This window comes from Mchenga conophoros, linkage group LG12 (assembly GCF_057382185.1).
Source record: "Mchenga conophoros isolate Kocher_MC1m ecotype Shallow Benthic linkage group LG12, M_conophoros_male_GT1.1, whole genome shotgun sequence".
Lineage (NCBI taxonomy): Eukaryota > Metazoa > Chordata > Actinopteri > Cichliformes > Cichlidae > Mchenga > Mchenga conophoros.
This window is the reverse complement of record NC_140537.1, coordinates 38,815,175-38,839,949: the sequence shown is the minus strand read 5'-3', so window position 1 is coordinate 38,839,949 and position 24,775 is coordinate 38,815,175. Positions and strand designations below refer to the sequence as shown.

Below are 24,775 nucleotides of genomic sequence, written 5' to 3'. Positions count from 1 at the left end.
CCTGTTCCTCATGTGGCCTGTTGGAGTCCTGGTGCTGGGTCATGCTGCGTCCCTCAGGGATCAGTTTAGGGCCCTTTGAAAGCGCCTCCATCATCTCGCTCCATGGCTATGGATCACTGCTCGCGATTCACCAGCATCTTCATGTGATCTCGGCTCAGACACTAGTGTAACAGGGATAACAGTGTTAAGGGAAACAACGCGTCTGAGCACCAGCGCAGCAAACAGCCCGATGCCTGTGAGCCTAACCCCGACGTCTATTCAATGCCACGCTCGCTGCTGCGCTACAAGCACCATCGTTGTCCTGCGGCCTCAATGTTAGCGCCAGAGCTTTTTAAATGAACCGTTGGTCATGTGATGATGTCTCTCTGCTGTTAGTTTAAGACCACAGACTGCAGGACTGTACCACCAGAACAGCAGCTGATTAGCACAACAGTGTGTGAGCTGTCACTCTGTAGTTACACCACAAGCCAGTTAACAACCTGCAGAAAACTTAAAACAGATGTTCCACACATCTTATTACAGTCTAGTCTTAATCCCACGAGTCTGCCTGCAGCTTAACGGCCTGCAGGGCGAGGTGGTTGGTTCTACTGGTTTCTATGTAACGTCGTCCAGTTAAACACGGATAAAACAGAAACTATTGCTCGCCATCACATGATCTGTTCTTTAGGCTCCTCCGTCACAAATGTGGGCGTCGTATCTGAGAGCTGAGTCTGTGTGAGAGTCACGGTTCAAACATCTGTAACCTGTGCTGGTGTCAGAGGCTGAGGTGATTCTTCATGCTTTGACTTCTTCTGTAACGTCTTTTTACTGGTTTCAACCAGTCAGCGTTGGATCGCCTTCAGACTGCACACGACGCTGCGGCACTAACAGGAGGTCACATGTTACTCCAGATTTGGCTTCTCCTCGTCGGTCGTTGGTAAATTTGAGGTTTCACGTAAAATGTTAGTTTGAGCTTTTCGAGCTCTGCGCGGTGAAGCTCCCCAGCTGATCTCTGACCTGCTGAGGCCTCCTGCTTCTTCCCGAGCACTCGGGTCCTCAGGTCAGAGGTCGCTGTCGGTCCCTCGTACTGGGTTCAAACCCCGCGTGGGTCGTCAGGCACGAGGCTGTCGTCTTTACGCCGTGCACACTCCACTGACTCGTTTACAAAGCAGCTGAACAAATACAAATAAGCTTTTAATGAATTTCCTCCTGTTTTATGTTATTTAGTTACATTTGTGGTTATGACAGTGCTGGCTACATTTTACAGGTTTTACACCGAACACATCATCAGAGCGTCTCTGCTGAAAATGAAAATATGAAACATTTGTTGAATATAAAAATCTAATATTTACTTTCATTTTAAGAATACTTTTGGGAGTACTTTTATACTTTTTGTTTTGTTTCTCAGTGTTTACTAAAAAGTATATGTATGTTAGCGCTGGGCCCTGCCCCTCTGCAGGCTTCCTAAAGTTGCCGATCAGCAGACAGAGCGGAGGCTTCACCAGGCCTCTAAGAGACACAGAAGGATTAGTTTGATGTGTGAATCATGCAAAGCTGCTTTAGGAGAGTGGAAGACTAAAGAGGTGAGCTGAAGCACCGCGATCGTGCTGATGTTTCTCTGAATGATGAGCAGGACCAGGTCAGGGTCAGGAGGTGTGGCAGCATGCTGCCGCCATGACAACGCCGCGGCACAGCTGAGGGCTCATTACAGACCGACGGCCATTTCTTCTTCTCCTGCTGCTTTGCTCCGTCACGTTGAAGCCGTGGGTATAAATAGCAGCGCGATGGCAGACAGCTGACTGTCTTGACTCACAGCTCCACTTCCTCTTTCAGGCTCTGTGTAACAGGAAATATAGTCCTCGAGCAACCAGCCAATCAGAGTGCAGCTTCTGAGAGGAGGAAATAAAAACATGCACCGAAAAGAAGCCGCGCATGAAAAGGTTTCCTCCTTTTTGCAACAGTGATGCTCACATTTGATGTTCTCTTTAACAAAAATCTTCCAGGATTGAAAAATAAAAGCAGGCAGTAAAAGAGAGGCGTGGCCTCTCACGCAGGTAGCAGTAGCTGCTAGCTCGGCGTCTTTGATTGGATGTTACTGATTAGACCACTGATAAAAACATCACGTTAAACTAAAGTTTGTGTGGCCGTCACAAAGTTTATGATAAAAATACACATTTATCATATTTGAAGAACAATAAAAACAAGGAAACACAAAGATACGACCACACAGTGAGAGTTCATATCTGTGTTAGCTCACTGAAATATGTGCCCATCCATCTTCATAGATGCATAAATAAATGAATCATTTAGACTTTCCCAGTGAGATAAACGTTCCATCTGGTGCAGTGACGGCTTTCTGCACGCGGCTGCTGACGAACACGTTTGACCCAGTTTCCAATAAACTAACTCTGAGCCGGAAACTTGAACCTGCTCTCGCTTTGAACATCACCTCTGAAGAAGCTCTGTCCTTTAAAAGACTTTTATCTTGAAAAGCATCTGAGAAGGAGAACTTCCTGGACTGTAACTTCTGGAAAAATACATATCTGGACTCTGAGGCTGTGCCTGGTGTGAAACCTCTGTTTTCAAGTCTCTGTGCGTCTCTGTTTATGTGTCAGGTCGGGTCTTAGACTCCACCTCTCTGGGAACATCTCAGCCCCCCCCCCTATCTACCCCCACCACACTCCCTGCAGGTGGCTGATGCTCCCACCCGTTGGTGGTTCTTGGTGTCTGGGGCTGGGTGCTCAGGTGTGTACTGCCTCACTCCTGGCGGCGGCCTGGCCACTCTGGCTCTGTTGGGCCTGAGGTTCTCCCCTCTGGAGAACTTCAGGACATGTTGAGGAGGTCATTTAGCCATTTGAATCTGCTGTGTTGGCTCAATGACACATAGAAAACCTGCAGGACACCGGCCCTCGAGGCCTGGAGTTGGACACCTGTGGTCTTTTCTCTCGTCTCTCTTCTTCTGTGGTTTTCTTTCCTTCTCCTTTTGTTGAGTCTCTTCCCAACTTTTCTTCCTCTTTCTCATTCCTTGTCCTGTTCCTTCTGATTGCAACAACTTAAAGTAGAAAAATATATAATAGTAAAGATCGAACAAACTATGACAATCAAGTGGACCAGTATGGCGAAGTCGCAATGGTTCAATTCAGTTTTATTTACACAGCACCAAATCACAACAACAGTCGCCTGAAGGCGCTTTATATTGTACAGTCGACCCTACAAAGATAGATACAGAGAAAAACCCAACAATCATATGACCCCCTATGAGCAGCACTTTGGTGACAGTGGGAAGGAAAAACTCCCTTTTAACAGGAGGAAACCTCCGGCAGCACCAGGCTCAGGGAGGGGCGGGGCCATCTGCTGTGATTGGTTGGGGTGAGAGAAGGAAGACAGGATAAAGACATGCTGTGGAAGAGAGACAGAGGTTAATAACAGATATGATTCAGTGCAGAGAGGTCTGTTAACACATAGTGAGTGAAGCAGAAACACCCAATGCATCATGGGAATCCCCGGCAGCCTACGTCTATTGCAGCATAACTAAGGGAGGATTCAGGGTCACCTGGTCCAGCCCTAACTATATGCTTTAGCAAAAAGGAAAGTTTGAAGCCTAATCTTGAAAGTAGAGATAGTGTCTGTCTCCTGAATCCAAACTGGAAGCTGGTTCCACAGAAGAGGGGCCTGAAAACTGAAGGCTCTGCCTCCCATTCTACTTTTAAATACTCTAGGAACAACAAGTAGGCCTGCAGAGCGAGAGCGAAGTGCTCTAATAGGGTGATATGGTACTACAAGGTCATTAAGATAAGATGGGGCCTGATTATTTAAGACCTTGTATGTGAGCAGCAGGATTTTGAATTCTGGATTTAACAGGAAGCCAAAACAGGAGAAATCTGCTCTCTCTTTCTAGTCCCTGTCAGGACTCTTGCTGCAGCATTTTGGATTAGCTGAAGGCTTTTCAGGGAGTTTTTAGGACTTCCTGATAATAATGAATTACAGTCGTCCAGCCTGGAAGTAATAAATGCATGAACTAGTTTTTCAGCGTCACTCTGAGACAGGATATTTCTAACTTTAGAGATGTTGCACAAATGGAAGAAAGCAGTCTTACATATTTGTTTAATATGTGCGTTGAAGGACATGTCCTGGTCAAAAATGACTCCAAGGTTCCTCACAGCGTTACTGGAGGCCAAGGTAATGCCATCCAGAGGAAGAATCTGCTTAGATACCATATTTCTAGGCTTTTCAGGGCCGAGTACAATAACCTCAGTTTTATCTGAATTAAGAAGCAGAAAGTTAGCGGCCATCCAGGTCTTTATGTCTTTAAGACATTCCTGCAGTGTAACTCATTGGTGTGTGTTATCTGGCTTCATGCACAGATAGAGCTGGGTGTCATCTGCATAGCAGTGTAAATGTATGCTATGTCTTCTAATGATGCTGCCTAAGGGAAGCATGTATAATGTAAACAGAATTGGTCCTAGCACTGAACCCTGTGGACGTATAAAGACATTTGAATAACGTCTGTTTGCTGCGGCTCTCACACTTTGATTCTCTGACAAACGTGCAGATGAGCTGGACGGATACGGGCGTGAAGCGAGGCAGCCTGCAGAGAGGAACCAGGGTGGAAGAAGACGAAGGAATGGAAGACAACTCGCTGTACAGCGGCAGAGAGACAGGTACCCCCTCTGTCCACCCCTCTGTCCACCTGTCTGACTGACAGAGGCAGTCGGGGGTCCAGTCTTCAGAAACACATGTAGTGTGTGACTCCTCTGGAAGAAACAACAAAGACACTAAATTATCTTAAATTATGGTACCTGCAGCCTCGGCCCTCCTGGGCTCTCTAAGCATAGTGTCTTACAGCTCAGTCGTCTGCAGCTCGTCCAAAACGTAGTCTCAGGCTGCGTTCACTCTGCAGGTCTTAATGCTCAAAACCGATTTTTTGATCAAATCCGATTGTTTTGTCTGCTCGTTCACACTACAAATAAAATGCTACAGCAAACGGTCAAAGTGGCTGCATGCGCAAAAGAAGACGTCACACACAGCGCGCTCTGTTTAGACCCAGAACAAACAGTGTTTGACTGATGGCCTTAATATAAAGACTTCGGACTTCACGTTTCCCAGTTTTTGCTTTAAGTTATTTTGTTATTTACATAATAATGTAAATAACCTAATAATGATCCTTGTTGCTGTTTTAGAGGAGCGGAGCTTCTAGCTGCAGATTTCTGTCAGAATCTGCAGATTATACAGAACAAATGAAATGTTCACGTTTCTCCAACACTGTCTTCCCAGCAGTTGTACTGGACGGACAGGAAGCGTTCGCGATGTCTTCTCCGGCGCTGATAATCGGCGTCTGTCTTGTGTCAGGGACGTAAAAGACGGATTTAATGCGACGTGACCGTCAAACAGCAGTCGCTTTCTAAAACATCAGATATGTGTCGGATTCAGGACCACATACGGAAGTGACCCAGGTCGGATTTGTGCCGTTCACACTGTCACACCGTGATCGGATATGAGTCGCAGAGGGTTGAAAAAGTCGGATTTCATGCGCTTTCACCTGCAGTGTGAACGCAGCCCCAGAGTCTTTGCTGCAGTCTAGAGCAGACGTCTGCGTCTGTCTGTGTTTATTCTGTGGTTGAAACGGGCCCGAGCTCTGAGACGCTTCTATTGTTGTTTTATTCTACTCTGATTAGTTTAGCTGCCTGACGCGTTGAACAGGATCTGCTGTCGTCGTTTTTTTAAAGGGCTTAAAAAGACGAAAAACAGGAGAGACAAAAAAAGCACACGCAGTCAGCGTTCTAAACTCAGCCCCTCCTCCTTCGTTTCTGCTCGTTGCGGGTTCAGCGAGCTCTCGCAGCGCTTTGTTTTCAGTGCGACCTTCAGTCAGGACTTCCTCTGTTGCACCTTCAACCAAACCTCACTTCCTCCTCTCGTTTTCCCTCTGCAGCTAAAATTAGCAGCTGCAACCAAAATGACACATTCAGCTGCTACAACACACACACACAGACGCACAGACACAGACACACACACACAGACACACATAGATACAGACACACAGACGCACAGACACACACACACACACAGACACACACACACACAGACACACAGACACACAGACACACAGACGCACAGACACACACAGACACACACAGACACACACACACACAGACACACACACAGACACACACAGACACACACACACACAGACACACACACAGACACACACAGACACACACACACACAGACACACACACAGACACACAGACGCACAGACACACACAGACACACACAGACACACACACACACAGACACACACACAGACACACACAGACACACACACACACAGACACACACACAGACACACAGACACACAGACACACACACACAGACACACACACTCAGCTGAGCTGCGTCCTTCCCACAGCCTCGTTCTCTCTGAATAATGGGAAACCTCGTCTCTGACGGGGACACGAGCGCCGGCTCTGCGTCTGAGTTTTTCGCGTAACTTCAGAGAGTGAAGCTCTTCGTGGTCAAACGGGACCTTCACTGAAACACTGAGCAGTAAAATCCATGTTGTGTTCGGCAGCCGTGATCCTGACAGGACCTCGGTGCTTGTTTCAGGACTCGATATCGTTTTGGTCACAGATTATGAAACTGCATCAGAGGAAGCATCAGTTCCTGATTAGAAACACTTGAGCAGTAGTTTGAGTGTGCTCTGTCACAGGGGATGGTTTCCACCCTCACAAGCTTCTCGGGGGTCCTTACCCACTCCCACTCTGTAGCCATCCTGTGTGTTTGCATTAGGATCTTCCAGCGGTTGCCCTCCAGAGTCCCGGGGCTCCCTGAGAGCAGTAAAACTGAGTTTCTGTCTTTTGGTGGTTCAGACTCAGGTCTTTAGACCTTAATATTAAGTAAAAATCCAGATGTTGCTTTAGGCGATGCTTCGTCCTGACGTGACAGATCAGCTGACCTGATGCTTCAAAGCACAGCTTCATATCAGGTCGCCAGTTTGACCAGTCAGCTGAAGGTTTTTCAGACCCCAGCCTGGTAAGAAAAGTGTGAGCCAGGATATTTGGTGGTGGTGTTTGTGGGGCAGCAGACGCACAGAGACAGACCTGAGTTCAGTCTTCAGGGTTTAATTTTAAAAGTGTTTGTTTGTCTTCTCGGGTTTGGCCTGCAGGAAGTCGCGTGATCAACGGTTTGCGCGGCGCCCTGACAGTTTCCACTGTCGCTCTGCAGCTCATTGTTAACACGCCGTGTGTAGTGGAAACTTGTGTGCGCGGGTTCCTGCTGCGGTGAGGCGTGTCGCAGGGTGTTGCATCGCTGCAGTGACCAGCGGCTGCAGGACGACCTCAGCTTTTATCTTCACAGGGCAAACTTCCTGTTTCTGTTCTTTCCAAACAGGAAGTAGCTGCCGTTTGGGCAGCGGCGAGCCTCGCACGTCTCAGCTCAGGACCCTGAAACAGCTCTTTATTTAGTGTTTTTAACTTTGCTTGTGGGTTTCTATTTGTCTTTGCAATCAGCCCCGTCTTCCCTTTTTCTTTTCGGGACACGTTGACGTGTATCCGTCCACAAACAGGAAGCTGATGTCAGACACAGTCTGTGGCCCGCAGGTCAGAGAAACCTGCAGCTGAACACAAATATGTTCGTGCTGCATCGTAACGACTCAACCTCAGAGTCTTTACTTTGTCTGATTGTGCTGCACGACTGCGAGTTAGCCGGCGTCTGGTGAAAGGGTTCAGTTCATGACCTGCTATTATGACTGTTGCTTCGTCAGAGGCGAGGACGTCGGTAAATATAAAGAGTGTTTCTCCATAAGCAGTGTGTACGGGAGCTGAGAGGGCGGAGCTCCGTTACTCTGTCCTGAACCACACAGCTGTGGACGAGCTGGTCCCAGCTGCTGTCCATGCTGGACAGTCACGCTTTGTCTGTCCACAGGACTCTGTTTCAGAAGGCTTTCTCACGCAGCCTGTCCAAACCACCGCACGTGCTCAGTCTGTACCTACATGAACTTTAACCTTTAACCTGTGAACCGAGGTCGTAGAGTCTCGGTTCACAGGTTAGTCCAGGATAAACAGGTGACTCACAGTAAAGACCAGTGTGTGACTGGTGCACAGTGGCTGTGGGTTCATGGTCACAGTTAGCTCAGAGATTCACTGAGTGAGCTCCACCTTCCTAGTGTCTGATATAAAGACAGCATCAGCAGTGTCAGTGTGGAGGATGGACTCAGCTAGGACAGCTCAGGAAACATCTGCTCACATCCGGATGGATCCAGGTGTGTACGTCCAGAGAGAGCAGCAGGTCAGCTGATCCTCAGAACGTCTCCTGGAGCTCTGATTGTTCTCCCCACACGGAGCCCCTGTAACCCCCGACCCCACACGCTGACCTGTTCAGGCTCAAAGGCCCCCTCACATTTTTATTGTCCTGCTTTTTCTGCTCAGCTTCCACAGAAATGATTCAACCTGAGAAATTTTTTATCAGAATTAATTTTTAGACTGAAGTTTGTGTTCCCATCTCCCAATATTATTGATTATCACATTCATATATCACAGGCTTCAGCTGGTAGAAGCTACTTTACTCTGAGTACTTTTCGGAGCTGGTACTTTATTACTTTGGCTGGAGTGAAGACGCTGTGCACTTCACTTTAGATGAAGCACAGTCATGAAGACGCGTGAGGAAGTGTTTCAGCTGCGTCTCTGTGAGAATCAGACAGGTTCATGTTTGTCTCTCAGACGACGCTGAAGGCCTGATGTTTCTGTGCTGATGGTTCATAAGGTCACGTTTCTCACAAAGACATCGTTAACACGAGGCCTGACCTCGCCGCTTCAGCGGTGGCTTGTTGCTCCGCCCATGAGCAGAAATAGAAATGCAATCAGAGGACAGCGCCGTCACTGGTTTTACACCTGCTGTTTCTATTTTTTCTCAGCTGGTTTCCACCTGAGCTGTCGATGAGGTTAACGGTTTCTTTTTAGCTGGTGGTGAATGAAGTGCTGAGGTAAACCAGCGGCCTGAACTGTGCCGACGTTTACACGCGGTAAAACCTCCACGCGCTGAAAGGGCTCCTTACTGTCCCGTCGTCCTCCGAGGCACAAAGAGACGTTGTTAACGTTCGACTCGTGATGGAGCGCCGAGCTGGAAGCTGCTCTGAGCAGCGTCTGTCAGCTGGTCTTTATCTGCGCTGTGCATGCTGGTGTGACTGTTGTGGCGTGTGTGTGCGGCCATGTGACCCGACCATGTGACCCGACCATGTGACCCGAGCGCTTTCTGAGATTCGAAACTACGACAACTCTTTTCCTCATCCCAGCTAACGTCTCTCACTGCTAGCATGCCCGCTAAAGAGACCTGAATGAAGCTCTTGCTGTCTGTACGCCCCCTAGTGTCCAAACGTGCAGCTACAGAAGGAATAAATGGCTTCCACGTGTTAGTGCAGCTGCCCCTGACCGCGCTGCTGTTTCTCTTGGAAGCTTTTTAATCTCCACAGTCAGATTATCGCCGCAGAAAAGTCTAAATAATGTGTTTGGGTTCAGCGTGGGCACGGCTGACATAAGGACAATGAGGCAATTAAAGCACTTTTGCACAGTTTGGACATTTCCAACATTTGCTAGCTCATCCATCCACCCCAAGCTCCTCCTCACACCTCCACCGGCCCGGCTTCGTGTCCAGTCCAGTTGAATTCTTCCAGCTTTTCCTCACGTTTCCAGTTGGAATAACTGACTAATCTGAGTGAACGACGGTCATTACAGTGTCTCACTGTCTCACTGAGTCACAGTCCTTAAGCTGTCTCTGGGTTTCCAGCGTCTGTCCTGAGCGAGTCGCTCGTGTTCATGTGTTTCGTGTCTCTGCAGACGAGGTGATCTCAGGGTGAGTCGGTCAGAGACGCCGAGGTATCTGAGCCACATCTGGATCTATGAGCTCGAAATGCAGAGCACGAGGGCAGCTGCAAGTGTCATTTCCCCCTGTCGAGCATATTTTTAGCTTCATAGCCGAGTGTGACACTTCCTGTTAGTCTCATCAGTAACACCGCTCTGCATCAGGGCGCCTTGCTTCAGTACAGCCTACTGTAAATAAAAGTTATGTTACGATCTTCAAACGCGCGGCAGTTTGGATCAACAACAGAGACAGGAAGTAACATTTTATAAGCCGGGAGTATAAATAGCACTTCACAGCTGCGGCAGTTTTACCACATTTGGAGCATTTTGTGTAACTCTGAGGTCGTAATGAACACCTCCTGTAGTTGCTACTGTTGTCCCACATCCTCCAACACCTGCAGCACACACACGAACACACATGAACACCCACACGTGTGTACGTGTGTCCTTGTGGGGACGTGCGTAGGTTTTCGACCATGTGAGGACCCACCGTTGGATCTTCGCCCTGTTTTACGGGTCAGGCGGGGTTTTCCGGTTTGATTGGATCAGGTGTTTGTTCTGGAGCAGTTTAACGAGCGCTGCTGCTGAAGTAGACCTGCGAGCGTGTGTGGTTTCCTCTGGGAGCATCAGCTGCAGGTCAACAGCTGAATGTAAAAGTTCTGCCGCCAGAGGCAGCGTCGTCGCTCAGATAAAAAGATCACATCTGCTTTTTAGTTCATGTTGTGAAAGATTCTTTCTTCATTTTCAATAATCTGCAGCTCAGCCACAAGAAACAAAAACAATCCGCTCATCATCGTTAAAAACACGCGTGTGTTTCATGCAGCCAAAGACGATTTATTATTTACTCACAACATCATTTCTATCGAGACGTGAAACCACGAGAAGCCGCAGCACGTTCGCAGAGTTGGGCCTCAGTGATAACAACATCCTCTCTGATCAGAGCCGCCCTCATCAATTAGTCCAGGATCAAAATAATCCTTCTTTGTCTGATACCTCATCCTCATTTCACTCTAATCTATAAGTAATCAATACTCAATGATCTCTGTGTTTCTGCAGACTAACTGAATAATAACTGTGTGTGTGCGTCAGTGCGTGACTTCAGGGTGTCCATTCGGAGGACGGAGGCGTCTGATCGCTGCAGGCTGAAGGGGGACGGCGTCCTGCGAGCTGGCATGGACGCTCTGCACCTGCTGGACAAGGGAGGGGACATCGTGTACACCTGGCCGTACAGATACCTGCGGCGCTTTGGGCGCGACAAGGTGTGACACACTTTCAGAATAAAACCAGGATTCTCAGCAGACTTCACAGCAGGATGTTTCTGGGCTGAAGTAAAGAGATTACGTGTGCTGGTTTGTTGTGACCGGACTCGTTTCCGGTTCTTTGCTGACACGGTCGCAGCTTCTCGGCTGCAGGAAACCGTCTGACACGTCCTGCTGTAAGATGTCATGACGCCGTGTTGGCTCGTCAGCCTGTGTGAGCGTCTCTGGCTTTCTGCTTTCTTTAGGCCACTTTCTCCTTCGAGGCGGGTCGGCGCTGCGACTCCGGCGAAGGGAACTTTGAGTTCGACACCAAACAGGGGAACGTCCTTTTCCAGGCCGTGGAAGCCGCCATCAACCTGCAGAAGGTCGCCCCTCCCCACAGACAGACCTCCGGGGGGGGCCAGGCGAGTCCAGACACCACCCAGAGCTTCAGCTTGCCCCCCCCACCGCACAGCCTGCCGCTGGCCCAGAGCAGGACGCTGCCTCAGTCCCGCAGCCAGATGCCCCCGGCCGCTCAGGTGAGCCCACACCTCAGCTCCTGAACGTTCAGAGCTCGGGTATGACTGAGCCCGCTTAAAACGTCCCGCCTTCTCTCTGCAGGCAGCGGACGACGTGTACAGCATGGTGAGCGAGCCGCCGAACCTCCAGATGATTCATCACATCGACAAAGAGAGCTGCAACGCCTCACAGCTACAGCAGCAGCGCCCCCAGATGGTAAGAAATGGAACAGAGGCCAAACCAGTAAAATCAGAAAGAAGAGCGTCTGTAAGGAATCCGAGGGGCGAGTGTTTCATGGTTAAAGAACAAAGCAGCTGAAGCGAAACTGTGATTTCTTTGCTGACGATCGGATAAAGTCAAACGTCTTCACATCCTTTATTTAAGCAGCTGTAAACGAGAAAAGCTGAAATAATTAGGATGTGGCTCAACAACAACGCTTACCTGTGCTTACACCAGCTTATTAAAACATATCATGATAAGCTGGTGTGAGCACAGGTAAGCGTACCTGCCGGGAGCTTGCAGGGCCGTGAGCGACCCTTCACCGACCGTCCCCCTAACGCTCGTCACAGCCTCCCTCATACTCCATCTTTCCCCCACGCCTTGTCCTTCCTTTGAAGGCGGAGCCAGAAGCTCCCTTGCCCTGGGTCTTTTTAAGGGTTTCATCAGCCGCAGCCCGATGTCGTCCTCCCACAGGAAGGTCCGGCCTTCCGGCGTAGGGTTACCTGATGATCTCAGTGGGAGATCAGAGACAAGAGGGAGCGCATTGCACCGGTACTGCGCTGTGCTCCACCCCCCACCCCATCCCCGCCTCTGGGGCAATGGGAACCAGTTTACCTCTGCTCACACCGGAGCTGGTCCTGAATATGTTTTTAGTTCCTGAGGAAATGATGAGGTCGCAGTCGCTCCGAGGCAGTGGGAACAGGAACTGACTCCATTTATTAAATAATACAACAAACCGCTCTACTGATAAACATCCCAGGATATGACACAAAGAAATAGGAGGGGCCTCTTTTCAAACCGGCGAGCAGGCGGAGGGCCGTCGGTGTTTCACACAAGCCAATAATCTTTGGCGCTCGTGTGTTTTCTCAGTATTTGGTTGGACTGATGTATTTTTATTGTCCTTGGCGCCAAACCTCAGCTTTTGCCTTTGACTCGCTTACAATGACTCTCGACTCCTCAGTAAAGTCGAGGTTCAGAGTATCAGAGTTCATATGATTCAAATAGTTTCCACAGTCACACGTGTCGTCATTTTGTTCTACAAGCGGCTTGAAATATGTTCAGAGAAGAAGAACGAGGGCGGCTGCCAGCAGCTGCTCCATCAGCTGGAAGGTGGAGGCACAGTGGTGTTTCTGCCAGGTGAGTGCCACAGCTGTGAGGAGTGCTCACGTGATGCTTCGATGTTCACATCGTGCTCCGTCCTGATTGTCTGTCAGAACTTGTTTGCTCGAGCTTCTTATTTGACACCCTTAGCTGATGACCAATGACATCATTCAATCGCGACGCCGTTCAGTCACTGTTTGATTCAATGATGATGAAAGCGAACACGTGATACTGACCCACTTCCTGTCCTGTTCTCAGTGTCGTCTCGAGCCTCCGGTGGATAAAACTCTGACCGGAGTGAAGAGTTTGAACCTGGACTCTCGCCTCCCCGCCCCTCGAAAGAATCAGGTCAAGATGATCTCCAGCTGCCCCCTGCCCAACGCCAGCCCCGACTCCAGCCCTAATCTGAACACCGGCCCCGCCCCCGGCTCGGTCCCCAACCCCCGCCTCAGCCCCAAGCCGAGCGCCAAGCCGGAGCAGACGTACTCGCAGATCACCATGTCGACCGAGAGAGGCACCAAGAGGGAGAAGAGGAGCGCCAACGTGGCAGCGCCCTGCACCGGCAGCGAGGCAGACTACTCGCTGCCCTTTGACACCATCGCCAAGAACGTCATGACCGACATCCTGAACTCTCACCGTACAGACAGCGGCCATGCGGGCGCCGACCCGCTGTACGACAGCATTGACGAGATGAAGATCAGGAACGTCTTCACGAGCGACGGTGACACCGTCAAGACGTTGGACCACATCTATGACGAGCCCGAAGGCTGCGCTGCCGCCGCCGCCAAAGGACAGAAATCCACCCTCTCCACCTCGGTGTACGACGACCCTGAGGAGATGAGAGGAGATGCCTGGAGGATTATGGGTACAGCTGCTGACCCCAAAGGTCACGAGTACCCGTATAACCCCCGAGTCGATGACTACGCCGTGCCCAAACAAGCCCAGAGGGCGTTTCCCAAATCACAAAGCAGCAACGAAGAAGCAGAAGAAGAAGCAGAAGAAGAAGCAGAAGAAGAAGCGGACGAGGAGAGTGAGGAGCCTGGATTAAGGGAGGAGCTTAGAGAGCAGCGCCAGGATTCGCCGTACAACAACGTGATGGTGAAAATGGCGTAGAAGAGAACCGAGCACCGAAGTTAGTTTTAAAGAATTATTTATAAGTTGTAACTTTGAGTTTGGTTGATCGATGTCTCCTTAAGGCACTTTGTAAAGTTTAACTGAGCTCAGTGGCAGCGAGAGCTAACGGGCGCTGTCGGCGCCACCTGCTGGTTCTTACTCGCTTTCTTCAGTTTTATTGCTTTTACCTTGAATGTGGGCGCAGCTGTGATGATGTTACTGGAAACGTGTCGCATGTTCATGTGTTGCAACACGTGCAGCTGTGTTACTGTGAGGACAATAAAGTCAAACTGTAGGGTCCGTGTCATGACTCAGACTTTCATCCTGACTTCACACATTTACACGCAACGCACAACTAAGTAAAATGATACAAAACTGTGGCATTTGGTAAATATAATAATGAACGTAAATTCACTGTGTCATTGAGTAACTTTATTAGCAGCGTCCTCCTGAAATGTGCCAACAACATTGAGAGTAACGTCCTCCTCTCTGTCCCTTAATGCCCTTTGGTTGCTATGGTAACGCCTAAACATTTCTTTCAAAATAAAGGGATGTCCAAATTCATGTGCTTCATCCTCTTTTTTTATTTTTATTTGAACAATTGAACAACAAGTACACATAAAAAGCCAGTTGTAGAAAGGCTATAAGAAATGTCACAGCTATCTTCTCCAAGTCAGGTGTACAAATACGAGCAGGAAAGCAAAAAATATACTTTAGGAGAAAACACACGATTAAAAGAAGGAAGAGGTGCTTGAGATATAAAACAACATATAAATCAAGTGAAACTGCACGCTCGACACAGCTCGTGTTTTACATGCTTTGGAGTTATTGCTGTTATTTAGATTCTCTAGATAATTGGAGAACAAGGCTTTAAAAACAAAGATGTTTGGACGCTGCTGTGAAAATTTATTACAATGAATGTCAAATTTGGCAGAAATAATCAGAAGATTGATAATATATCTTTTTTGGATTTATTTTGTCGGTATGTGAGAGGCCAAAGAGAATATGTTGAAACCTCAGGTTACACGAGGGATCAATTTTGGTGTTTATAAAATTATTTAGATCAATCCAGAGTACACGTGTATGCGTGCATTCCCATAATACCTGACATACTGTTTCCTCTGCAAACCGTACAAAGAGTATCAATATTTTTCTTACATTTAACCAGATCTGTCTTTACCAGACAACCTCTCTGGATACTGGATAACGTCTCTGACCTTAGTAGTGATGATAAATGTCCTTGATAGAATCCAAGTGTTTTTCAGTCTATGTCATTGTAAATATTGTCCCAGTAAAATACAGCTGCAGGTCTGGAAACAACATCTCTTTGAATGATTTGTCTAATACATTGATTTGTAGCTTTATTGCTCAATAAAGGACAGAAGTTACTGATGTACATGCTAGCAGGAGTTAGTTAATACAGTTTCTGCCTTTAGGAGCAGAAACCAACAACCTTCCCACCTCACCTGGTATCGCATCAAAAACGACAGCATGTTCTCTTGGAGCGACAGGAAAATCATAAACAGACAAAAAGTCCTTATAAGAAAATAATTGACCATTAGCGTTCAGTAACTGACTCACAACTAAAATATTTCTATCAACCATCTCTGAATATATAATGATTTGTTCTTAAATGTCATATCCTGATTGTTGCAAATGAGATATTTATGGGGAGAAAAGTTGTGAGAGCGTATGATTAACCAAGATGAGCAGAGCTGACTGTGAGAGTTTAAATTAGAGATATTGTAATTGCATCGTAGCAGAAAGTGCATTCACTCCTCCAAGTGAGTTAAAGATGTGTTTGGTAATAAAATTCCAAATTGAACTGGGATTTTTAAAAAGTTTGATCCATTTGATTTTAAAAGACGCATTTAGGGAAGTGAAATCTAAATAATTTAGGCACCAGAACACAAACTGTTTATCATTACATTTGTTTCTCTTTTTCCAAATGAAGTTTAATAATATTTTATCAGTTTTTCTGCATAATTCTCTGGAAACATGAAGCGCCACAGCTGCATAAGTAAGTCTGGAGAGGCTTCAGCTTTGGCTGCCAAGGATCTCCCAGTGATGTGTCACAGTGTGCCGAGGCAAACTGCGTGGAGTGTGAGTGGACCCGGGTGCAGACACTAAAACTCAAACTTAACTGATGAGAGGAAGAGTAAAACTAAACACGATGAACACAGGAACACCAGACCTCTTCAAAATAAAACAGGAAACGTAAGACACAGACATGAAACACATGAAGGGCAAAGGAGACTTAACATGGGTGGAAGACACAAGGGGAATCTAATGACAAAGAACTATAACAACCTAGGCATGATAAAAATGAACTTAGAAAACCTGAAGGGCTTAAACATAAAGTAAAACTCAAAAGACCCAGGATCGGGACACTTTGAAGTCAAAGATTAAACCTTTGTTGTATTGCAGTTATGAGAGGGTCGAAATTTTCAGATAATCTGTGTTTTTGAATGATAATACCAAGATATTTAACCTTATCTTTAACAGGAGCACCTGATATAATAGGATCTGTGCAGAATGTGACAGGGAGACGTTCACATTTTGGAATGTTGAGCTTAAGAGAAGCTACTGAGGAATTATTGACGACTTTGAGAGCTTCATCAAAGTGTTGTGTCATCTCTCAGCTGAGTAATAGATAATGCTCTGCCAGCAACAGAGACCCAGTACACTGCTGTTTTTAACATGAATAGAGAGTAACTGCATAGGAAGAAGGAAAAGATCTGCAGCAATCGGGCAACCTCGACGGTTGATATCAGATCTTTTCCTTGTACCATACGAGAGTTTGAGCTGTTTGCATCTGCTTACAAAGTTTGAATGGATTTTTAAAACATATTTCCAAAACCAAAAATATCAAGTGCTCTGAACATGGAGTCGAAACTTTATAAAAATCCAAAAAAAAAACTATTATCTGTGATCTGAACGATCCAAAATATCAATTACCACACAGCAAAATCTCCAGTGTTAAATTAACACTTTTGACAGTGTTATATGTTTAAAAGTAACCTAGTCAGTTTTGAAGATTAACAAAGACTAACACTGAGCAGTGCTGATTTTCTAACACTGGAAAATAACTCAAAATGTTAGAAATATTCCAAAAATATTATTGTCACTGTACATGCACAGTACATGTGTAGGTGTTCCACACTGACTGTGACAGAGTAAAGAACAAAGTGCTTGGAAGGACTGAGCGATGAGGGCGGGGCTCCGATCGGTGGGCGGGGTCCGAGGGGTCACCTGTGATGGTTTACCTGAGACAGGAGGATCTGACGATGTCGTCCAGGGGTGGCAGAGGGCAGCTGGGCGGTGTTCATGACCCTCTGTGCAGCTGATTGTTTATGAAATCAAAGTTATCAAATAAAATATTCAAATTATTATATTTTTAAAAAGATAAAAATTTAGATGAAATGAAAAGTGTCATAATATGGATTATAAGATACAAATGATAAAAATAAGGTGTCGAAATTATTAATCACACGCTGTCAGATTTATAGGATGATCAGATTCAACATTTTACACACTGATTTACAACAGAGATGCAAAGATTTAATCCAGACTCACCAAATGACATCAGTGTTTCCACATCTGGAGAACAGGCTCGTGTTGATGACATCATCTGTGAGAAAGCATCACAGCATCGTGTTTCTGATCTGTGGATTCGTCTCACAATCATAGTGGACGAGACGTCAGAGAAGTGACTCCGGCCTCAGTCCATGAAACCTCCAAACTTCTCCTTCATCATAAAAGATTCACTCTGTGGGGACGACCTCGAGTCCCCACAGAGTGTTTGAACAGATTTATGTCCCCACAATGTCAGTAATACAGACACACACACAGACACACACCCCCGGGCCATAGACCATAGCAGGCCATAGAGGAGTCCCAGCATGCATCTCTCTGTTCGCCTTGCAATTCAGCTGGAGTGTGTGTGTGTGTGTGTGTGTGTGTGTGTGTGTGTGTGTGTGTGTGTGTGTGTGTGTGCTCGGTGGCCTGGAAGCTGAAGGGATGCCTCCTCACGAACACCAGAGAGCAAAATGAAACATGGAGGTCGCTCGTGTCTGACTTCATGTTTACAGCTGAGATTAGACTCCAAGGACCTGCCAGTGACATCACACAAAGAGGCGGAGCTGAAAGAAAGCGGCCTCTGCACACAGAGGCGACCATGTTGTTATGTGGGGACCTCCCTGCTCAGATGGCGGTGCGGGGGCCGTCCACGTGTTTCACGGTGAAATCGTAGTTTTAGTGCCTGAGCGGCAGAGTTCAAGCGGGGGAGGGGTTTATATCACCCTTCCTCAGAGGAAGGGTGATATAAACCCCTGCTGAGTAGGTAATAAACGGCACGTGGCGGTAGGGTCCCCCGCCTGATGGAAACCTTAAAACCAAGGGGCGTGCAAAAGAGGCCGCCCATGGCTCCTCGCTCCAGCGCTCACAGCCGTGACCCTCGCAGTGGGAAGGAAACTGAGTGGCTGCTGATTCTGAGGAGGTCAGGTTGGACTTACCTGAGTGAGCTACCTTTAGCTTCCCCTGCAGTTACTGCCCAACAATACAGCTCTCTGATTGGATGATCTGTCAAATTAATTTTGGCTGCTGCAGCAGGTGGACTGAGATCATGTGGTGAACACACCTGATGACATCACGGCGTGTTAATTACAGTGTTATGCAGTGGGTAGGTGGGGGACTGGAGCGGGGAGGGGGTAATGAGAGGTTCAAAATGCATGTTTCTGTGGCAACCACATGAAGGATGTGTAGCTGCATCTGTGTTGCCGTGGTAACTATCACGGCAGCGATGCAAAGCCGATTTAAAAAGAGAAAGAACCAGAGAAGAAGAGCAGAGCGCTGGGTTCTTCTTCTGCTGCTGCTCTGCGAGCGCTCACACAGCCCTCAGCGTGCGGTCAGCACACTTCACTGCACATTCACAGTTTAGGAAGACGTTCTATAAACCGAACCTCTGAGTTCATCTAATGTCCACATGAGGGCAGCCTCCGGCGGGCGGAAGTTCCTGCTGGACTAACTACGCTCCTATCACCTGCTGGAGTCATTGCTTGGAAACGAGCACCATCCTAAACCTTCAACGGTCCAATCAGCACGCAATAAAATCATGTGAAGGTTGTCAGAGTCGTTTTTAGTTATTGTTTTAGGACAGTGGTTCCCAAACTCTTTTTGCTAGGCCACCCTTTGTTTTACAAGAAAATCTACGCAGCTGTTTCTAAGTGTTTGGACACGTAAACGATGTTTCAAATCACCGAAAACTGAGGTTTTTAAACTCCTTTTTTGCGTTTACGTGGACGAGGAATACAGAGTTGGTCACGCAGCGTCAAAGCTATGTGTCTTTTTTCACGTCACGCTGTGGCCACGTTATTGCTTACATGGGATGAGTTGCAGAATGATAGAGACGAAATGCTGTTAATCTGACTGTCTGCAGGTTTTACACGCAGTTACTGTCCCTCCATTTACAAAGGCAGAGGCGTCACGGTGTCATTATTTTACATGTAGTTGTTTTTTCCTGTGTAATAATGTTCAACATTGCATCAATACATTATTCAAAAAATGCCTCTCTGTGCAAAATGTGTCCAAAAACATAAATAGCTGTGGGATCCTGTTTGTCTGTGACAGAGGGAACAAACCGTGGCAGGATCAGCCTGATGTTATTTGCATCCTGCTGTAACTTTACTGTATAAAGAGCAAACATCTCCAACATGTCAGGAGCAGTTAGTCATTACAACAAGTGGTTGTGAACTAAAAATCAAGAATGTGGGATCCTGTTTGTCCGTGATTTAAACAGCCCAGCGCTGCTCCCGATGCAGGGAAACCCAATCCTGCAGGGAGACCTACCTCCGCACCTGTGCAGGTGAAGCCAAAGGGCAGATTTGCTTCACCAGGTTTTCTAGTCTTTGGTTTAGAATGAAGTTGGTTTGGAAACATATTCAGCGATGCTTCATCTCCTGCTTTGCGTTTGTGTGGGAGCCCCGTCAGAAACTTGTCCATGTACCAGTGTCCAAGCGCTCTTTTTTCTTTCTTTTTTAAAAAATTCATCCCGCCCCCCGCCCCACACTTTGGGAACCTCTGCTTTACAAGCAGGTGGAAGTCAGGAGGCTGAGCACACAGCGCCCCCTGTTGTTGTCCTGACTGTGTCCATCCTTTATATCCAGTCTGTGTAAATATGAAGCCTCCTGCTCACAGATGGTCATTGACTATGTTGATGACAGCCGTGATTTTGGATCCTCCATCATCACATCGTGTCCTCCTCACGCTCAGCATGGAGCAGCTCCATCTGTTGATGAAGGTCATGTGATGCAGATCCTCCCAGCAGCCAATAAACAGGTGACACGTCACGCTGGTCGTTAGATTTAGTGTCGGTGTCATGCTGAACATTTTCAATAAATCACTGAAAAACGGACAGACGGACGTGAACGCGACGGGATTTCCGACGCTCGTGCCCGTGCTCCTGTGGCTGTCGTTCCCTCTCCTCCGCTTGTGAACGCGCGGGAAGCTGGGAGCGAGCGTCAGTGATCCAAGGACAGAGCAGAGGGGCTCGTGAGCATCAGGTCACCTGGAATTCCGCGAGCGTACCGAAACGGAGGAGACCCGGACCCGGAGCAACAGCACCGAGCCCGGGAGAACCGGGCTGTCCGTGACGGTCCGACCCGGACCCCAGCGATCTCGGTGTCACGGGGCTCCAGCGGCTCTCTGTCATAAACAGCAGCAGACTCAGACCCACGGACACACCGAACCGGGCCCACGGAAACACGGGAGGACAAAACAGAAATCAACAGGAGGCCGAGTAACGGATCCAGAACCGCAGGACCGGATCAGTGAGTGTTTATTGTGCTGTAAATGTGCTGTATGAATGACCGCGGGCAGAACCACGTGACTGTTTTTACACTTTATTGATTCGTTTGGGTTTTTACAAAAAATAAAAATAAATAACAAGATCAGAGGGAGTAACTGCAGAGTAACTGAGTATTTTTGTTTGAGTACGGCTCTGAGCAAAGCAAGTGTCCTGCAACGTGACACAAACTGGACCTGGACTCAGAGCTGGTCTCAGACTGGACTCCGAGCTGGACTCAGAGCTGGTCTCAGACTGGACTCAGAGCTGGACTCAGAGCTGGTCTCAGACTGGACTCAGACTGGACTCAGAGCTGGACTCAGACTGGACTCAGACTAGATCAGTCTGGTCTCAGACTGGACTCAGACCAGACTCAGAGCTGGTCGCAGAGCTGGACGCAGAGCTGGTCTCACACTGGACTCAGACTGGACTCAGACTGGACTCAGACTAGATCAGTCTGGTCTCACACTGGACTCAGACTGGACTCAGACCAGACTCAGAGCTGGTCGCAGACTGGACGCAGAGCTGGACGCAGAGCTGGTCTCAGACTGGACTCAGACAACACTAAGACTGGAATCAGACTAGATCAGTCTGGTCTCAGACTGGACTCAGAGCTGGTCTAAGACTGGACTCAGAGCTGGTCTAAGACCGGACTCAGACTGGACTCAGAGCTGGTCTAAGACTGGACTCAGACTGGACTCAGACTGGACTCAGACTAGATCAGTCTGGTCTCAGACTGGACTCAGACCAGACTCAGAGCTGGTCTCAGACTGGACTCAGAGCTGGACTCAGAGCTGGTCTCAGACTGGACTCAGACTGGACTCAGAGCTGGACTCAGAGCTGGACTCAGACTGGACTCAGACTAGATCAGTCTGGTCTCAGACTGGACTCAGACCAGACTCAGAGCTGGTCGCAGACTGGACGCAGACTGGACGCAGAGCTGGACGCAGAGCTGGTCTCAGACTGGACTCAGACTGGACTCAGAGCAGGTCGGGTAGATTTTGGGGGTTTTCTGGGTGTTTTGTGTGTCTGTGCTCTGAGGCATGTTCCTGTATTTCTTGTGTGTCTTTGTGTTTCACTTCCTGCTGTCAGATTTGTCCCCCCTGAGCTTTGTTCTTCAGTTTTGCGTCTCTGACACGTTTGTGTCTTCTTGTCTCATGTTGTGTTTTTGTGCTCGTTTGGTGTGTGCACTTTGTCTCCCTGCAGCTGTTGTGGTTCTGGATGCCTTCATCTTGTGTCTCTTGAGGTTTTTTTGTTACATTTTTGGTCTTGTTCGGAGGTTTTGCAGCTTTGCAGTCGTCATTTTGTGTTTGGCTCTCAGTCGTTGTGGTTCGCGGTCTGTCCGTCTCCAGGTTTAGTCGTCTCTGCATGTCTCATTTTCTTCATGGAGCCATTTTGTGTCTCTGCAGGTGTGTTTGGCACTTCTGTTTGTTTCAGCTTCATTTCTCTGTGTTTGTGTGAGTCTGCTGTGAGATTTTTCCCGTTTTTACAGCCGTCTGCTCCGCCTGTCACTATTCCCGAGTGTCTCCACAGAAATGTGACTGAACACGAGCACTTCACGCAGACTCCTGGTCTGGAACACCAATGATAAACTTCCACCTGCATCGCTTTTTGAATCCTCCCCACAGAAGCTCAAAGTGCGCACACCTCCGTCTCAGCTGACCTCCACCACACGTTCCTACTTTTCTTCACTTTAGCTTCTTTATCGAAGGATTCAGACTCTTTGATTCGTCCACGGTCGCCTCACACTTGTCCTCCAGTGTCAGACTTCCTGATTATAAAACATAAATTCAAATGAAAAGATCAAATTCTTATTGTCTGTTTAAACTGTAAACAAATTACAAAAAAAACACGAGATAAAAATCTGGAAATGTAAAAGCAGTCTCCAGATCATGGAGTAAAAACTGTAAATTCTGACATTAAAATCCAAAATATATAACAAAACAAATCTTTATTATCATACTGCACTGATGGAAGTCACGCACTGACGGCGGCCTTCACCACGCCCACGTTTGTTTTAATGACCCCTTATAAACCGTTGAATGATGACATCAGCGCCGGGATAAGAAGGGTTCAGGTGACATCATCAGGTCACGAGACAAATCTTCTGTATCTTCCTTCATGTTGTTTCACATGCTTTTGATTTTGAATGTTCACATCGAGCGTCTGACCTGACGCAGAGCTGCTAACATCAAATCAATTTCATTTTGTTTGAAAATTAAAATTAAAAAATCTTTTTGCGATTACCAAGAAAAAAAAGACGATGGAAGCCTTAAAAAAAAATCCAGATTATGAGATTAAGTCGGGGTTACGACATCATTTAAACGCCAGTCTGGACGTCTGCGTCCCCTCAGGCGTATCTGAGGACCCCACGGTGGGACTAAATCGTCCCTTTAGTAATGCACTTCCTTTCCCCTCCCCTCAGTGGAGCTGTGCGGCGTGCTGCTCCTGGCCGTGCTGCAGTGCTGCTCGGTGGCGCTGTGCGGCTGCGAGCCGCGGCTGGTGAATGTGGGCGCCGTGCTGAGTCAGAAGCGATACGAGCAGGTGTTCAAGGAGGCGGTGAGTCAGGCCAACGCTCTGTACGGGAAGGACAAGTTCAAGATGAACGCCATCTCCGTCACGCACAAGGCCAACGCCATCCAGATGGCACTCTCTGTCTGCGAGGACCTCATCTCCAACCAGGTGAGCACCTGCTGTCACATGACCCCTCAAACCTGACTCAGAAATGTCTTATCCCCGCCCCGCCCTGAGCCTGGTTCTGTCGGAGTTGGTCACATGATCGCTGAGGTCGTAAACGGCCTAAACTGCTGCAACTTTCATGGTGAAACGAAACTCTTCCTGTTTACCTTTCACAGTAAAAGCCCCGACAGAACTATGGGAGGTTTGAATGTGAAAATCTGTCTCCTCTGTTAACCTAACCTCAGTGATCAAACATGATCTCAGATGACATGATTTATTCTGATTTCACTGCAGGATGACTTTTATTTTGACAGGTTTACTGGTGGGGTGGTTGGGGGTCATGACCCTGTCCTGCAACAACAGCAGCAGCTTCACAGAAGTCATCTCGTAACGAAGCGAAATGCTGATTTTGGTCTAAATGAAATGAAAATGAATGTAATTAGTTGTCAGATAAAATAATCATTACCCATGAAATGTATTTAGATCATTGAATTCTCGTGTTATTAGCTCACATCATTACATTGTTCTCATATTTTTATGTCATTTATAAAAAGAGAGTCCAAAACAACACGAGCGCCGACACGTCTGAATGAGTTAATTACAGGAACATTAAAAATCAAAACGTCAGAGCGTCCTCAGCTGGATTAGAACAGGATAAAACTCGTTTCATGGCTGCAGAGGTGACGTACAGGACGCTGTATGCTGGTCAAATTCTGATTGGTTGATAAGCGAGCTGAACAGGTAAGGGAGTTCACCTGGACTGAGAGAAGCAAGAAAAACAGACGAACAACAGAACAAGCAGAGCTGCTCACACTGCCCCCATCTGGCAGCAGACGCTCACTGCAGGTTCACTGGGTGCACCTGGACACGCGGCCACGCAGAACGAACTACACCTGGATTCAAACTCAGGACCTTCTTCCTGTGCGGCCACAGAGCGCACCACAGTGTAAACACTACATGTTTCTAGGCAACCGTTTCAGATGAATGTCTACGGGGCCAAAATGGCGTCCTGGGTAAAATCGCTGCACGATGTATATGTTGTGAAATTTGAGGCGATGGAGTTAAAATCCCACAAGATCAAAACAGCGCGCTTGGTTTTCTGATCGTGTATCAATAAAGTTGTCACATTTGTAGCAGCTGTTTCCATCTAGTTTCAGGATGATCTCAGTCGTGTTTGGTTAAACTCTGTTCGTCAGGCCATCTTCAGACTTCAGCCGTGGCAGATTTATTTATGT

General features: G+C 47.6%; 2 protein-coding genes across 2 annotated transcripts in view; both read left to right on the top strand.

Moving 5' to 3' along the window:
* dok2 (docking protein 2) overlaps positions 1-14,852 on the top strand; it is a 17,975-nt gene extending 3,123 nt beyond the window's left edge. The window contains exons 4-8 of the mRNA XM_085295735.1: positions 4,532-4,640; positions 10,920-11,089; positions 11,335-11,607; positions 11,690-11,803; positions 13,166-14,852. Coding sequence (XP_085151861.1) covers positions 4,532-4,640; positions 10,920-11,089; positions 11,335-11,607; positions 11,690-11,803; positions 13,166-14,020 — 1,521 coding nt within the window. The 3' untranslated portion in view covers positions 14,021-14,852. The remainder of the gene's footprint in view (positions 1-4,531; positions 4,641-10,919; positions 11,090-11,334; positions 11,608-11,689; positions 11,804-13,165) is intronic.
* A 5,534-nt stretch (positions 14,853-20,386) lies between these two features.
* Positions 20,387-24,775, top strand: part of grin1b (glutamate receptor, ionotropic, N-methyl D-aspartate 1b) — a 71,229-nt gene continuing 66,840 nt past the window's right edge. The window contains 2 exon segments of the mRNA XM_085295734.1: positions 20,387-20,847; positions 23,287-23,543. Of these exon segments, the coding sequence (XP_085151860.1) occupies position 20,847; positions 23,287-23,543 (258 nt within the window). The 5' untranslated portion in view covers positions 20,387-20,846.